We start from the raw sequence: 14,563 nt of genomic DNA, 5'->3' as shown, positions 1-14,563 counted from the left end.
GAATTGTATTATAAAAAATCGTAACAAATTTTTCTTCCATGTCATCTATCGCATTAGCTTTTATCTAAATATGAATCACCCGTCAATAATCTCAACCTTCGCGAATATTCACCCCTTCAAAGAACACGAGTATTTGAACAAAATTCCATCTAGATCTCTGGGTCTGGGCTTTATTCCTTTAGCATATAGAGATATGGATCGTTAGCATGTCTGCAGTATTGTCTACAGTGTGAACCTTCTCAAGTTGAATTTTCTCGGAAGCAATTAGCTCTATGATCTTGTGAAACCTCACATCAATGTACTTAGTTCTCGCATAATACACATAATCACTACTAAAAAAGTGGTCTTTCGCGTCGGCGTCCTTTGGTCGTAAAAAGTAGCATTTTCGACGTAAATCATCATTAGCGACGGTCTTACGACAGAAAAGAGGTTGACGCATACGTGAGGGTAGCAAATACTCCACGACGGTTACCATGCCGTCACAAATGTATTCGCATCGAGAATAAGGGGTTCTTGCGATGTGGATGTTGTCATCGCAAACAATTCAAATTTGTGACGATATTGTCAGGTCGTCGCAATTGTGACGCAAATAAAGGTTATTTGCAACTAACATATCAAAGACGTGAGGTCATCGCAAATCTAATAATATCTGTGACAGACAAATATAATCTTCCTCCCGCAGTAAAAATTCATTTTACAATTAACCAGAATTTTAGATTTATTTTATTTTTTTACACAATTATTAGATAAATATATACACAACCTATACACAATTATTAGATAAATATATACACAACCTATACACAATTAACCAAAATTTTAGATTCATTTTGCAATTAATCCTCCTCCCGCCGTATTTTTTTTTTTGTAATTCAACAACCTATATATACATAATTATTAGATAAATATATTTTAGCCATTCAGAACTTTCACCAAATACAAATTATAATTAAAATCCAAAACCCAACAATACATGGCATATCCGGCTCATATACACTATTGGCTAATAAGTAGTCCAAATTCACTAACCTAGCTAATACCATAGAAGATCATCTCAAATAAATCCCAAGTCAACGTGAAGAGTCGTTTGGCTTATGGACGCTCGATGCATCAGCAACCTATTTATAAAAGGTAGTTTAATAACAAAGTAATTATAAGAAAGAACTTAAAATTGTTTAAGTCACCTAAAATCTAATACCTGTGTACTTGCATTTCCTTCTGCTCTCACAGATGATCTATTCGGATCATTATTTGCTCCAGCAACAATGGTTTGAAAGAAATTCTCTAAGGCAACAGCAACTTCATCTCGTGCTTCAGCCCGTGCCTTTTCAAGCACGTACTCCCCTACTTTATCAATTATCATTTGCATCAATCCTTCTGGGATTGACTCCAAAGAAATAGGAGTTGCATTAGATGAACTCGGAGCTAAATGAGATGAACCGGGAGCTGCATTTGGTGCTGAAATTGTACCCAAACAGCGCATACGAGGCCGCCCCTCTCCACCAACAAGGCTACCCAACAGCTTCTCCTTGAATGTGGTTGTGACGTCTGACTCAGGAACTCGAGAAATGGCATCTCTTATAGCGTCCTACACCATTCAAGAAATTAGATTATAAAAGAACCATTTTTTATTTATAACTCTAAAAACTAGCAAGTTTTTATACTTACAACCATTGTCTTCGTATCCGCATCAAGACTTTTACCCGCTTTCGGCATGCGAGTCATAAGGAAAACATCGAGGCGAGAAGTGTCCATGCTAGTAGCCCGCATCTATAATATAAAAAGTTACCAACTCATTGCCACCGAAAATTTGACAATATCATCATATTGAAGGAATCAAATTATACAGAATTTACCTTTTCAATGATCTCATCAAAACATATTCTTCCAGTCCGATGTGGATACCTCAACAAAGCCCTATTTTTCTTGTTTCGTTCAGAAATTTCCTTCCAAAAGATGTTACAAAGCATTAGACGCATAAAATATTAGTATAGTCATACGAAATGTTGATAAATAAAGAGTAAGAACCATGATGTTTTGGTCCTTCCAATAAGCAACTAGGGTCTTCCATTGATCATTTGAAACACGACTATCTGGACTATCCATAGGTACATTATCAGTGGCCACAAAAGGAGCAAAATACTTTGTCTTCAAACGACTCTTGAAGTCCTTCCACTTCACTGCCACATCCATTAATACTCTTACTTTTGCCTCCAGATGCAAAGTAGTATTGTCCTAAAATAATAATATTTCATGAATATTTAAAATAATAGATTATTATAATAGTCTATCAATAACCATTTAAACAAAATTATCTTAACTTGAACTTCCTCCCAAATATCATCAGTCAAGGATGGTGGTATATCTGAGAATGATGGATATGTGAGGGGGAGCTTGGAACCATTTCTTGCCAACACACCAAGAGTGGACTGCAATTTCATCTTGTCCAAACCAACAATCTTGCCATTGTTACCAAGGTGAACCTCCAATTTCCTTGATGTACCCCACCGTAAACAAGGGCGAGCACCACCACGGCCTCTCCTAGAGCCTTCAGATGTAGAACCTATACTAGGTACTACATAAATTTTAATTCCATTAGTAGTAGCATACAAATTAAATCATAGAAGAAGAGTTGAGAAAAATATAGATAGACAAATGTATGGCTGCCTTAACTAAATAACTAAATATATGGCAGATCATAACCTGAAATTGTAGCATCATTAGTAGCAGTAGATCCTTCTTGCTGCTGGTGCTCTAGTTGACATGCTTGCAGTTGTAATTGAGGTGCTTCCTGTTGTGGTTGCGGTCGTGGAGGTGGTGGCGGCTGTGGTTGTGGTGGTGGTGGTGGCTGTGGCTGAACCTCTAGCTGTGTTTGAGGCTGTGTTTGCCTTCCTTCTTCATGTAGTGATTGTTGCCCGGGCATCGAACTTTGTCCAAGATTCCTTGATGATCTGGTAACCCTCTTCTCAATAATGTCAACCATCGTAGTGCCACGAAACTTTCTTTTTCCTCCCATGCTCCCTGTCCAATATTGGAACGAAATAACATAAGCAATTACAATTGAAGATGCAGTGATTAAATATAATGAGGAAAATAATCAGAGAAAAAAAAACAACAGACAAAGATGGTAAGTTTTGGAAACATGCTATTCCATCCGATACATATAGGTACACATTACATGCGTAACCAAATTTGCAAGGAAAGAGACTTACATTCATATAATTATGATAAGCACATATATATCAAGCATCTTCATTTTCATTCATTTGTCTTTCAGTTTCATTCAAGTTCAACATTGTGTCAACAGCAATAGCCTCCACCCCTTGTCTCACCCAAGTGGCATCTTGCTCACGAGCAATTGGGCGATCATCAAGGGGTTGTGGAAAATAACCATCAGTATCATGGAATCTTGAGTAAATGTCAAAATTATCTCTAAGTGACATTCTCATTACAACATTCCAATTTGAATCAATCGGATCAGCCACATACCAACATTGTTCTGCTTGGCTAGATAAAATGAATGGTTCATCCCTAATATTATTACCACCATACATCAAGCGGCTAAAGTTCACCAGTGTGAACTTGAATTCATCTTCCATTTTTCCTCTCTCATTATCAATCCAATCACACTTGAATAGAGTGTACTGAAGATCATTCGTATATCTAACTTTAATGATATGTGTTAGAACCCCATAATATATAACTTGTCCCTCATGTGGAGTTCTATCTCTTGCACTAGCAAAGCTTAAAGTGCTAGCTCTAAGCATAACTCCACTATTTTGAGTTGCCTTAGACTCTTCATAGCTCTTTGTTCGAAATCTGAAACCATTCACAATGCAAACATTGAAGCTACGAGCCCACTTGTCAGGACCACACGCCAACTTTTTAACCACATCAGAGATTTGTGTAGTGGAATTACGTTGCAAATCACGTATCTGAAAGTTTATAGCAAATGTTAGTTTTTCAATTAGTAACCATTACTATATAGAGTGACAACATCCATGCAAGTTTAGTATAGCTTACATGGTTCTTAAACCACTCGTGGAATGTTTCATTGTGAATCCGTTGGATATGGTTCCTTCCCGCACGTGGATATTGCCCCGCAAGTAATGACATGTGCATTCTGTCCAATTCATTTCATAGTTAGTCCTATGAGTAGTTGTTTAATAGTAGTAGTAGTATTCGTAGTAGTAATAGTATACTTACTCTTGATAAGGACCTATTTGATCCGTGTTAACAAGCACATATCGATGTGCTTGAACCCATGTGACTTCATCTAGACATATTTGCTTGCCCTTTCCTATAAGCCGACCCATCTCGATATCTCCACTAAAATTCCGTGGAGGTCTATTTGACCTTGTTGTTACGTTATTGAGATACCTTGAGCAAAAGTTTAAACATTCTTCTAACAAGTATCCTTTAGAAATTGAACCCTCTGGATGAGCTCTATTTCTCACATATTTCTTCAATGTGAGTAGATATCTACAAATTATGAAAGTTAGACATATTTTTAGTATAAAATAATAGGTTAAAAAAAAGAAGAAATGTGACAACATATATAAGATTATTTGACGGCTAAATAAAAATACCTTTCAATTGGATACATCCACCTAAAATGCACAGCTCCACATATTAAAGCCTCTTCAGCCAAATGAATGGGTAAATGTTCCATTATATCGAAGAAAGATGGAGGAAAAATCCTCTCAAGATTGCAAAGCGTAAGTGCAATGCGTTCTTGAATGTCTTCCAATTGAGCTCTTGTGTTCACTTTCGAACATAATTGCCTAAAAAAATTGGATAATTCAATCACTACTTGTACAATATTTTTGGGCAATACTCGTCGTATAGCAATTGGGAGTAGTTGTTGCATAAATATGTGACAGTCATGACTTTTGAGACCCCATATACTCCGATCATTCAAATTTACACGCCTTGATATATTAGATGCATATCCGTCAGGAACCTTCAAATTTTTTAGGACCTTACAAAATATCTCTTTATCTTTTCTACTCATTGCAAAAGAACCAGGTTGCAAAATAATCTTAGTGGAACCACTTGATTCTTGGGGGTGTAATGGACCCCTAACTCCCATATCTTTGAGATCGCGTCGAGCATTCAAATTATCCTTTGTTTTGCCAGGAGTACTCATGCATGTAAAAAGCAAGTTATCAAAATTATTTCTCTCAGTGTGCATCACATCAATATTGTGTCGGCCTAAATTGTGCTGCCAATATTCTAACTCAAAAAATATGCTCTTCTTTTTCCAATTGTGTTCCTTTGGAATCCTTGAGCTTTGTCTCTCATAATCATCCCTTCTTCTTTTCTTCAAATCCTCTTTTTTGTACTCAGTCAAGATGTCATATGAATCTAACTGCCTTAAAGAATCAACTCCAGATAATGTTGAAGGCTTAGAATCCAATTCTATTTTTCCATTGAACGACACTTTATCTCGACGTAATCTATGGCCAATAGGCAAGAAACGTCGATGATATGCATAAGAAAATTTTCTGCCATGCTTCAACCATGTTGACTTAGTTGCATTAGCACAACATGGACAAGCAAACTCTCCCTTAGTGCTCCAACCAGATAGCATTGCATAGGCAGGAAAATCACTAATGGTCCATAAAAGTGTCGCACGCAATTCAAACATTTCATTGGTGGATGCATCATAAGTTGGTACACCCGTGGACCATAGTTCCTTCAAATCATCAATTAATGGTTGCATGTAAACATCTATCTTGTTTCCTGGACTTTTGGGCCCATCAACTAGGATAGATAGAATGAAGGAAGATTGAGTCATGCACAGCCATGGCGGTAAGTTATATACGACAATCACAACAGGCCACGTGCTATGAGCGATGTTCATCGTTCTGAAAGGGTTGAACCCATCTGATGCAAGTCCAAGTCTAACATTGCGACTATCACTTGCAAATTCAGGCCATTTAACATCAAACTGTTTCCATGCAAGGGAGTCAGCAGGATGCCTAAAAACTCCGTCATCCACCCGTTCTTTCGCATGCCATTTCATTTCAGAAGCTGTCTTTGAAGACATGAATAGTTTTTTTAGCCGCGGTTTTAGTGGAAAGTATCGCATTTGCTGCGCGGCTATTTTATTCCCCCCTTCTTTATATCTAGTCGCCCCACAAATCTCACAACTAGTAAGACCTTTGTCATTTCCTCTAAACAACATACAATTATTAGGGCAAGCATCAATTGTTTCACAAGTGAAACCCAAATCATCATTCAGCTTTTGGGCTTCATAGAATGAGGTGGGAATTTTTGCCTCTGGGAATACCTCTTTCAAAAGTTGAAGAAGCATGTCAATGGAAGTATCAGTCCACCCGTTCGTTACCTTCAAAAGTAACAAACGAACAATAAATGATAATTTTGTGAACTTAACACATCCAGGATACAGTTCAGACTCTGCATCTTTCAATAATTCAAAAAATCTTTTAGTTGCATCATCAACATTCTGTTCAATATTCTCAGGTGATGATTGAGAATCATTGTCTATATTTCTATGGACGTTAGGAATTCCCATTGCTTCATGAAGCATTCCAACCATATCATCCCTAACATTTTCATTCCCACTATGTGAAGTATCCCCTCTTCGCTGACATACATAAGGTTCTCCATGGTATGTCCAATTCTTATACCCTTTAAGAAAACCATTAAAAAAACAATGCTCTGAAACCTCACTTCTGTTTTTAAAATATCGATTATCACACACGTTACAAGGGCACACAATTTGTGAATCAGAAGATTTGTCCCTAAATGCAAATTCCAAGAAGCTATTAACTCCAGAGACATACTCAGCTGATTTTGAATCACATAAATCTATCCAACTCTTATCCATCAAATCAACCTAAGATAAAACACATATATACATGTATAAAATGGATATATATCAAAATAAACATAATGTTAAGCTCCAAAAACAGCAAGCCCAATAGAAATTAACAAGAAAAATAAAAATTTCAACAATTTCCAACTTGTTAACGCACCTTTCAAATTTAATATTTTAAGCCATAAATTTAAGGATTGAATAACTACATTATGCAAGAAGAGCTCACACTCTCACCTCCACAAATCAAATACAATTTAGTGCATCCAAACCTCAAAATTTTTGTGTAATGCTCAAAAAAACAAAGCCTAATCATGCTCTAGAGAATTCAACATTTCAAGCACAATTTAAGCTTAAGTTTCAACAACAAACAAGACTAACATTCAACTTACATCTACACATGTAAGCCTAAAAAAAATTCATGCTCGCAACAAACAAGACTAACATTTACCAAGAATCAACAAAATCTAGCTTGAACTTTTCAAATCCAAACTAGCCAACAAAGGAGAAAGAAAGGGAAAATTACCTTGTAAAAAGGGTGAGAGTGTCCTTCCCAAGCCCTTTTCTTCCTCCGGCCAAGATTTTCGCGATTAAAAGCTCTTAAAGCTGCCACAACAAGAAGTGAAGATAGAGGAGAAGAATCAGCTGGAAGATAAAAAGAAAATTGAAAGGAAAAAATGCTTAGTTGGATGGTGCAAACTCAAATATTTGCAGCTCAAATACTAGACATTTTAGGTGCAATTTAATTCATCCAAAATCTAAATATCAAGGGAAAAATAGCTCATGTAATGCAGCAATTAAAACTCCAACATTTCACTAAGTTTTCAGCCTCCCAATAATCCAAGTAATAATTAAGCCTCACGTTATCATAAACAAGCAGTCTACTGAATCCAATATTTAGCCATCAATTTCAGTCCCAAAATATCATTAATATGCACCAAAATCAACTAAATGCTGCTTATAAACAACCATGTGATTTCCAGATTTTCTAAAAAAAAAAAAGGTAGCTTAATTCAGCCCATGATTTAAATGTATCAACAAATTCCACCTAGACAAGGATAAAGCTCCTACATATATCATGCAATACAAGCCATTAAACATCAAGTGTCAAAAAATGGAAGAAAATGAAAACAAAAAATAGATAAAGAACAATAAGAATTGAAAGAGGGGTAATTTGACCTTTCTAGATACTGTAGTCAGCAAAGTTGCAGTGGGAATGGGAGGCGTACTGTGAGGGGAGGGCTGAGGGAGAAAGAAAGAAAGTGAGGGGGGCAAAGAAAAAAAGTAAATAGATGCAGCAAGGGGAGAGGGGATGATTGTGAAAGAGGCATTAGGAGAGTAGGTCACCAGTCACATGAACACCATAAGCCACAAGACAATCGTACGCCGCCACTGCTTCACCATATGCCGCAACTACCACCGCCGTAAGCCACACTTTCAATCAATGAAACAAGAGCTACAACTCTAGTACATCCTTTCTATTTCAGCCATTGCTCCACCGGATAGGAAAAGCGTTTGGGGAGGGCGAGTTCGGGAGGAAAGGGGTTTGGGGAAGGCGACAATGGAGGGAAAGAGGCTTGGGGAGGGTGAGTTCGGGAGGAAAGGGCTTTGAGGAAGGCGACAATGGAGGGAAAGGGGACTGGGGAGGGCGAGTTCAGGAGATTAGGGCTTGCGATGGCTATGTTTTTTGGCGAGAGGGAGAAACGGAGAGGGAGGCTCCGAGGGAAAATTTGGCGAGAGGGAGAAAAGAAGGCGGCTTAGGGTTTATATCACAGTTTATCATTTGCGTCCCATTAATATCAGTCATATAAAAAGAATTTACTCATCGCAAATATATAACTAAATACAACGGTCAATTAAGCGTCGTAACTAATCTTATTTTCGGTCGCATATAGTAGTGATATATGTGATGGTCAGATATGCATAGTAAATGCTCAAAATATCCATCGCAAAAGATCTTATTATATGCGTCACTGTATTTTTAGTCGTAAATAAAGATTCCAGACGCAAAAAAATTATGCTACCACTTTTTTGCGATGGATAATTTTATCAACGTAAATATTAAGCTTTTACGATGACAAACTGGCCATCGCAATTTTGCTTGACGCAAAAGCCACATTTTCTAGTAGTGAATTCTTCGCCAAATAGATAGTACTCTGACTATCGCATAACAACTTGACTTCATCTTACTGAACGCCTAGTTCTCTGACCAACCTTGTAAGCCATAAAGCTTCCTTCGCTGCTTCAGCTATTGCCATGTACTCTGACTCTGTAGTAGACAATGCAACAATAGATTGTATTATAGATTTTTAACAAATAGGTTCTCCTGCCATAGTGAACACGTATCATGTAGTATACCTCCTGTCATCTAAATCTCCTATATAGTCTGCATCTACGTACCCAACAACTGAAGGATCTTCTAGTTGTCTACTGAATATGATTTCATAATCAGTTATATTTCTCAAGTATTTGAAAATCTACTTCACTGCATCCCAATGTATTTGACTAGGATTTGAGAGAAACTTGCTCACCATACTAACTGCTTGTGCCATGCAAACCATGACATACATTAGACAACTAACTGCACTAGCATAAGGAATCTTTGACATCTCTTGAATCTCGTCATTCGTCTTTGGACACTGCATACTAGATAACTTAAAGTGATGTGCTAGGGGTGTGCTCACTGACTTTGTATTCTTCATATTGAACCTATCCAGCACCTTCTCCGCATAGCTACGTTGAGAGAACCATAATCTCCTTGCAACTCTATCCTTATGAATCTCCATCCCAAGAATCTTCATGGCATCTCCCAAATCTTTCATGTCAAATTCCTTGCTCTGTAGCCTCTTTAATTTGTTGAGATCTTTCATCTTCTTCGCAACAATGAGCATGTCATCTACGTATAGTAGTAAGAAAACCAGTGATTCATCTTCAAGGCTTTTCACATATATGCAGTAAGTATACTCACATCTCCTATATTCGTTTTGAATCATGTATGAATTAAAACGTCTATACCATTGTCTAGGAGATTGTTTCAATCCATAGAGCAATTTCTTCAACTTGCAAATCAACCGCTCTTGTCCGGACTGACTAAATCCCTCAGGTTGTGACATAAAACTCTTCTCCTCTAAGTTTCCATGAAGAAATATTGTCTTCACATCTATTTGCTCTAGCTATAAATCGTAATGTATCACCAGAGCCAACATCACTCTAATTGATGTATATCTTACTATTGGAGAGAAAATTTCTTCATAGTCAATCCTCTTTCTTAATGAATACCCCTTTGCTACCAACTAACCCTTGAACTTCACTTCTTCTCCTTCTGACATTGCTTCTTTCTTCTTGAATATCCATTTACACCCGATAGCTTTCTTTCCTTTAGAAAGTTTCACTAAATCCCACGTTTGGTTCTAATGTAACGACTTCATCTCCTCTGCCATAACACTCGTCCACTTGTCTTTCTCAGAGCTGTGTATCACCTCTTGAAAAGACCCTACCACTACTAGTGATAATCGCATAAGATACCAAGTCTTTGAATCCGTATCTGGTGGGTGGTTTTAGGACTCATCTTGTTTGGCCACTAGCTATAGTGTGATGCTCCATGTACTCTGAGCTAGAGTCATCGGAGTCATAAATCTCTAGCTCCACCTACTGTAAAATACCGAAAATAGGCGAATATGAATAAAGAAATTTTTCGGAATTTTTGGAAATTTTCCGGAAATTTTTCGGAGTTCGTATGGACGAGTTAATGGGGATAAAAAAAACGGGGCCCGGGAAAGCCTATTTTGGCTACCCCATTTAAATGAGGAAAAGTTGATTTTTCTTAATTCTTTTTTTCTATTTTCTTTTCCTTGTTTTATTGGTTCTCTTCCTCACCAAACCCACGCACCCGTGCCTTCTCTTCTCCTCATGCGGAACCCGTGCCTTTCCTCCTGATTTGCCCTGCGACGCCGAAGCCCTAACCGCCGTTCTCTCTCGCGGCGACAGTTCCCTGCTTCACGAATTAAAGCCAAACCGATCCCCACTCTTTTTCCTCTTCTCGACTTTGCCTGATTCCTCTCCTCTAGTTGACGCGCCAGTCGTGCCCTAGATCCACCGCCGGCCGCAACTCACAGAGCCGACCACCGTCCCTCTCTGCCCTAACGCCGGCAGACGACCGCCTCTCCTGCGCCGTTGTCGTCTCTTGACCCGAGCAGTGCTATCCTCTGCTTCCCGATCTCCCTTCCCTCCGATCCCCGAGTAGAGCCTCTTTCCGCTGCCTTAGCGACAACAGCCGGCTATCTCTTCTCCTTTACCTTATCGTGTCGTGCCCTAGTTTTGGGTTCACAGCCGTTGTTGCACCTCTGCCCCTCACTGTCGCCGGCCATCGGGTACAGCCTAGTCTTAGTTGGTTTTGGAGGTAAGTTGTGTGGTGTGGAATTTGAGTTATGGTTTGATCTGTGTTAATGATCTCAGTTCTGGACCTTGCTTGGACCAGTCGGTGGATTCTTCTCTCTGTGTTGCTGCTGTGCCCTAGTTCACCACTGCCGGTGCCACTCTCTTCTTTACAACAGAGTGGTGATCTTAGAGTGAAGTGTCCGACTTGTATAGTGTGCTGTGGTTTGTTCTAGATTTTCAGCAGCAACAGCGACGGTGATTGAGGTATTGTGGAGAAATTTGATTTTTCGTTGTAGATGATTGCCAGTTGGGTTAGCAATAATTGTTAACTTAGGTTTAGAATTTATTTAATTGTGTAATTAGGGTTAATGAAGTTAACCCTAATTGATCTATGGTTTAGGATTTAGTTTAGTTAATGATGCATGATAGAGTTAGCTAAACTAAGTATTGTGACACAGGACTTTGACGCGAGACGAGTATCTCGATGTCGGATTTGGACATTCCTATTGGAGGCGGGTACTTTTGACTTATGTCATTTGATATACATAGTAGTGAATTTAACAAGTTACATTAATTATGTTCTTATTTATTCCGGTTAATCACTACCCGATACTTGTTACATGATTGATTGATTGTTTGTTTTGCATCTCATGTATTTCTTACCTGTTGATACATGGTTATAGGGGTAGTGATATACCATGCTTCATCATGTTCAGGACCTAGGTTTTATACCTTCTGTGTACCTTTGATTTGATTCGTTGACCTATGATGCATTTTTATATATATATGGATTAGGTCAGGATATTTTTGTGGTTAGTGCCATGCACCATTTGCATGATTGCATGCTGTGCAATAGTTCGCTCCATTATTGTTGAGCACATCGCCAGTTACATGGATCTGCACACACCACCACTCATGGGTTAATGGTCGATTCAGGCAGAGTGTGTTGCAGCAGGGACTCTGTTAGGCACCGTTGGTCCGCTCATGGGTAGCGTGATGCAATGTGTTAGCCGACAGGGATTCCTCCCCGTCATCGTGTACCGGGAGTTGAGAGCATTGCGCTCCCTCATTTATGATTTGGGGTAGGAGGATAGGTGTACTCCGACAGCACCCCGTCCACTCGGTCACTCATCAGGAGTAGTGACGACAGAGTGCACGGTTGTCACAGCCCTACCCACTCGGCCTCACTATTGTGTGAGATGATCGACTAGCGTCAGGGGTGACCAGGACGCATCATTGGCATCATATGTATGATGCATTTATTGCTTGTGTTTGTGTTTGCTGCATTTATATGCTGCATATTGTTTAGATACCTATGTTTGACATGCATACAGGATTTCCATACCACTCGGACTGTTTGTCCTTATACCCAGGTCCTGGTTAGTACAGTTTCTCTCTTGTTTACTTCAGATGCATTTTTATCTTTCTTATATCAGGAGACTGTATGCATGATTAGTGTTAAGTGTTATTTCCCTACTTTGTATATCAGTTGTACCTGCTGAGTGTTGGACTCACCCCGCCTCCATTGTTGTTATTTTCCAGGTTGATGCTGTCAGGAGAGAGTTCCAGTTGCTAGTCCCCTGCAGACCACGAGGACTTATTGGTCTTTTGGTTTTCTTCTTTATTAGACTATGTTTTGAACTTGTTATGTTTTGGATTGTTTTACTTATGGATCTTGTATGGATTCTTATCGTTGATGGACTTTGTTGTGGTTTGGATATATTTTACTCCATGCCTGCCTGGACGGCAGAAGAGGTGAGTTTGTCGGATTTGAGCTTTACGAGTGTAGTGGAGTAGGGTTGATTTCGAGTCAGAATATTATTCTTCCGTTTACTTGTTATATAAACTGCGTGGAATGTCTGTGTATTGTATTTTATTTCTGCTATTATTCCAGCCACATGTGGCTAAGGTATGTGGATATGTAGAAAGTTTCATATTGTCCGCCGTACAGGGGAGATGCTACCGGAATTTCTTCGGACAGGGACTCCTCCGGGGCGTGACACCTACACAATATCTTTCTCCATGTTGCTCTGTGGTGTTTCCTTTCCTTCTTCCTGAGTACACTATAGCATAATATTCTCATCAAATACCATATCTCTACTGATCACCACCTTGTTTATCTTAGGATCCCAAAGCTTGAAGCCTTTAACTCCTTTCTGATACCCCAGAAGAATACACTGCTTTGACTTCGCATCCAGTTTTGATCTTTCCTCACTAGATATATGCATATAAGCTGGACATCCAAAAACTCGAATATATGAGAGTAATCTACTTGATCTACTGTCCATACTTCCTATGATACTTTGCCTTCTAGTGCTGCCCTTGGATATCTATTAATGAGATAACATACCATGTTAACTGCTTCTGTCTAGAAATTCTTTGCTAGCCCTGCATTCAGTCTGAGATATCTTGCCTTCTCAATGATTGTCATGTTCAACCTTTCCGCTACCCCATTCTACTGAGGTGCCCTGCGAATTGAGAAATACCTCATTATCATATGCTGCTAACAAAATTCTTGAAACTTTGAATTTGTGTACTCAGTTCCATTGTCTAACTTAAGACATTTGATCTTCCTTCCAGTCTGGTTCTCCACTTTAGTTTTCTACAATTTAAACTTTACAACAGTTTCCGACTTGTGACGCATAAAATATACCTAGCCCTTTCATAAGTAATCATCAGTAAAACTTACAAAATACAAGTATCCTCTATGTGATGTTACATTGGCTGGTATTCAAAAATCTGTATATACGTAGTCCAAAATTCTCTTCATCTTGTTTGTTGCTGTCTTGAATTTCACTTTACTTTGTTTCCCAAGAACATAAAATTTGCAAAATTCAAGCTTGCACGTCTTGACATCCTTCAACAAATCTCTCTTATGAAGTTCTAGCATCCCACATTCATCATATGCCCTAGCCGCATATGTCACAAGACAGTACTGTCTGATTCAGACTACACCGAGTTGACTCCACCTATAATTATAGTTTCTATCAACTTGTAGATGTTTCTTGCTACCTTTTATCCTTTCATTACTGACAGAGCTCCCTTGCTGACCTTCATCACTCCGCTCAATGATTTGTAATTGTAACCAATATCATTCAGTGTGCCTAGTGAGATCAAATTTTTCTTTAGATCTGGTATGTGTCTGATATCACATAAAGTTCATATCACACCATCAAACATCTTGATTCTGACGTTCTCTATGCCAATAACTTTGCATGATGCATCGTTTCTCATCAACACTGAACCAGAGTCCACTGGCCTATAAGTGTCAAACCAATTCTTATTTGGAGTCATGTGATATGAACATGCACTATAAGAAAAAAAGTTTATAATGACACACAT

The 14,563-nt window shown here is 38.6% G+C and overlaps 2 protein-coding genes across 3 annotated transcripts; both read right to left on the bottom strand.

Moving 5' to 3' along the window:
- Window positions 1-968: 968 nt before the first annotated feature.
- Window positions 969-7,790, bottom strand: LOC121973818. 2 transcript variants are annotated; one of them, XM_042525170.1, is made up of 8 exons: window positions 7,371-7,790; window positions 2,704-3,021; window positions 2,322-2,575; window positions 2,029-2,235; window positions 1,857-1,946; window positions 1,672-1,770; window positions 1,199-1,588; window positions 969-1,118 (listed from the first exon to the last, which is right to left on the bottom strand). In XM_042525170.1, the coding sequence occupies exons 2-8, from the start codon at window positions 3,014-3,016 to the stop codon at window positions 1,071-1,073; spliced, it is 1,401 nt and encodes a 466-aa protein (XP_042381104.1). In that variant the 5' UTR covers window positions 3,017-3,021; window positions 7,371-7,790; the 3' UTR covers window positions 969-1,070. The 2 variants fall into 2 exon arrangements, with proteins under 2 accessions (XP_042381104.1, XP_042381103.1); XM_042525169.1 differs by having other exon boundaries at window positions 1,669-1,770; window positions 7,371-7,788.
- Window positions 3,243-8,934, bottom strand: LOC121972950. The gene is made up of 6 exons (XM_042524558.1): window positions 8,928-8,934; window positions 8,192-8,278; window positions 7,371-7,489; window positions 4,590-6,865; window positions 4,024-4,123; window positions 3,243-3,935 (listed from the first exon to the last, which is right to left on the bottom strand). The coding sequence occupies exons 1-6, from the start codon at window positions 8,932-8,934 to the stop codon at window positions 3,243-3,245; spliced, it is 3,282 nt and encodes a 1,093-aa protein (XP_042380492.1).
- Between the last annotated feature and the right edge of the window lie 5,629 nt (window positions 8,935-14,563).

Source organism: Zingiber officinale, chromosome 4A, assembly GCF_018446385.1.
Source record: "Zingiber officinale cultivar Zhangliang chromosome 4A, Zo_v1.1, whole genome shotgun sequence".
Taxonomy (NCBI): domain Eukaryota; kingdom Viridiplantae; phylum Streptophyta; class Magnoliopsida; order Zingiberales; family Zingiberaceae; genus Zingiber; species Zingiber officinale.
Note: the sequence above shows the minus strand (reverse complement) of the source record. Positions and strands in the feature narration are given on the sequence as shown.

Bases quoted from the DNA above. Each gene is read 5' to 3' on its own strand.
- LOC121973818 (XM_042525169.1), bottom strand. From the start codon at position 3,016: ATGGGAGGAAAAAGAAAGTTTCGTGGCACTACGATGGTTGACATTATT. The intron at 1,589-1,668 runs GTAAGTATAAAA...TGAATGGTGTAG, and splicing joins CGGATACGAAGACAATGGTT to GACGCTATAAGAGATGCCAT. The intron at 1,119-1,198 runs GTATTAGATTTT...TTTTATAAATAG, and splicing joins AAGGAAATGCAAGTACACAG to GTTGCTGATGCATCGAGCGT.
- LOC121972950 (XM_042524558.1), bottom strand. The intron at 7,490-8,191 runs GTGACCTACTCT...TTTATCTTCCAG, and splicing joins TTATGGTGTTCATGTGACTG to CTGATTCTTCTCCTCTATCT. The intron at 6,866-7,370 runs GTAATTTTCCCT...GTTTTATCTTAG, and splicing joins ACTCTCACCCTTTTTACAAG to GTTGATTTGATGGATAAGAG.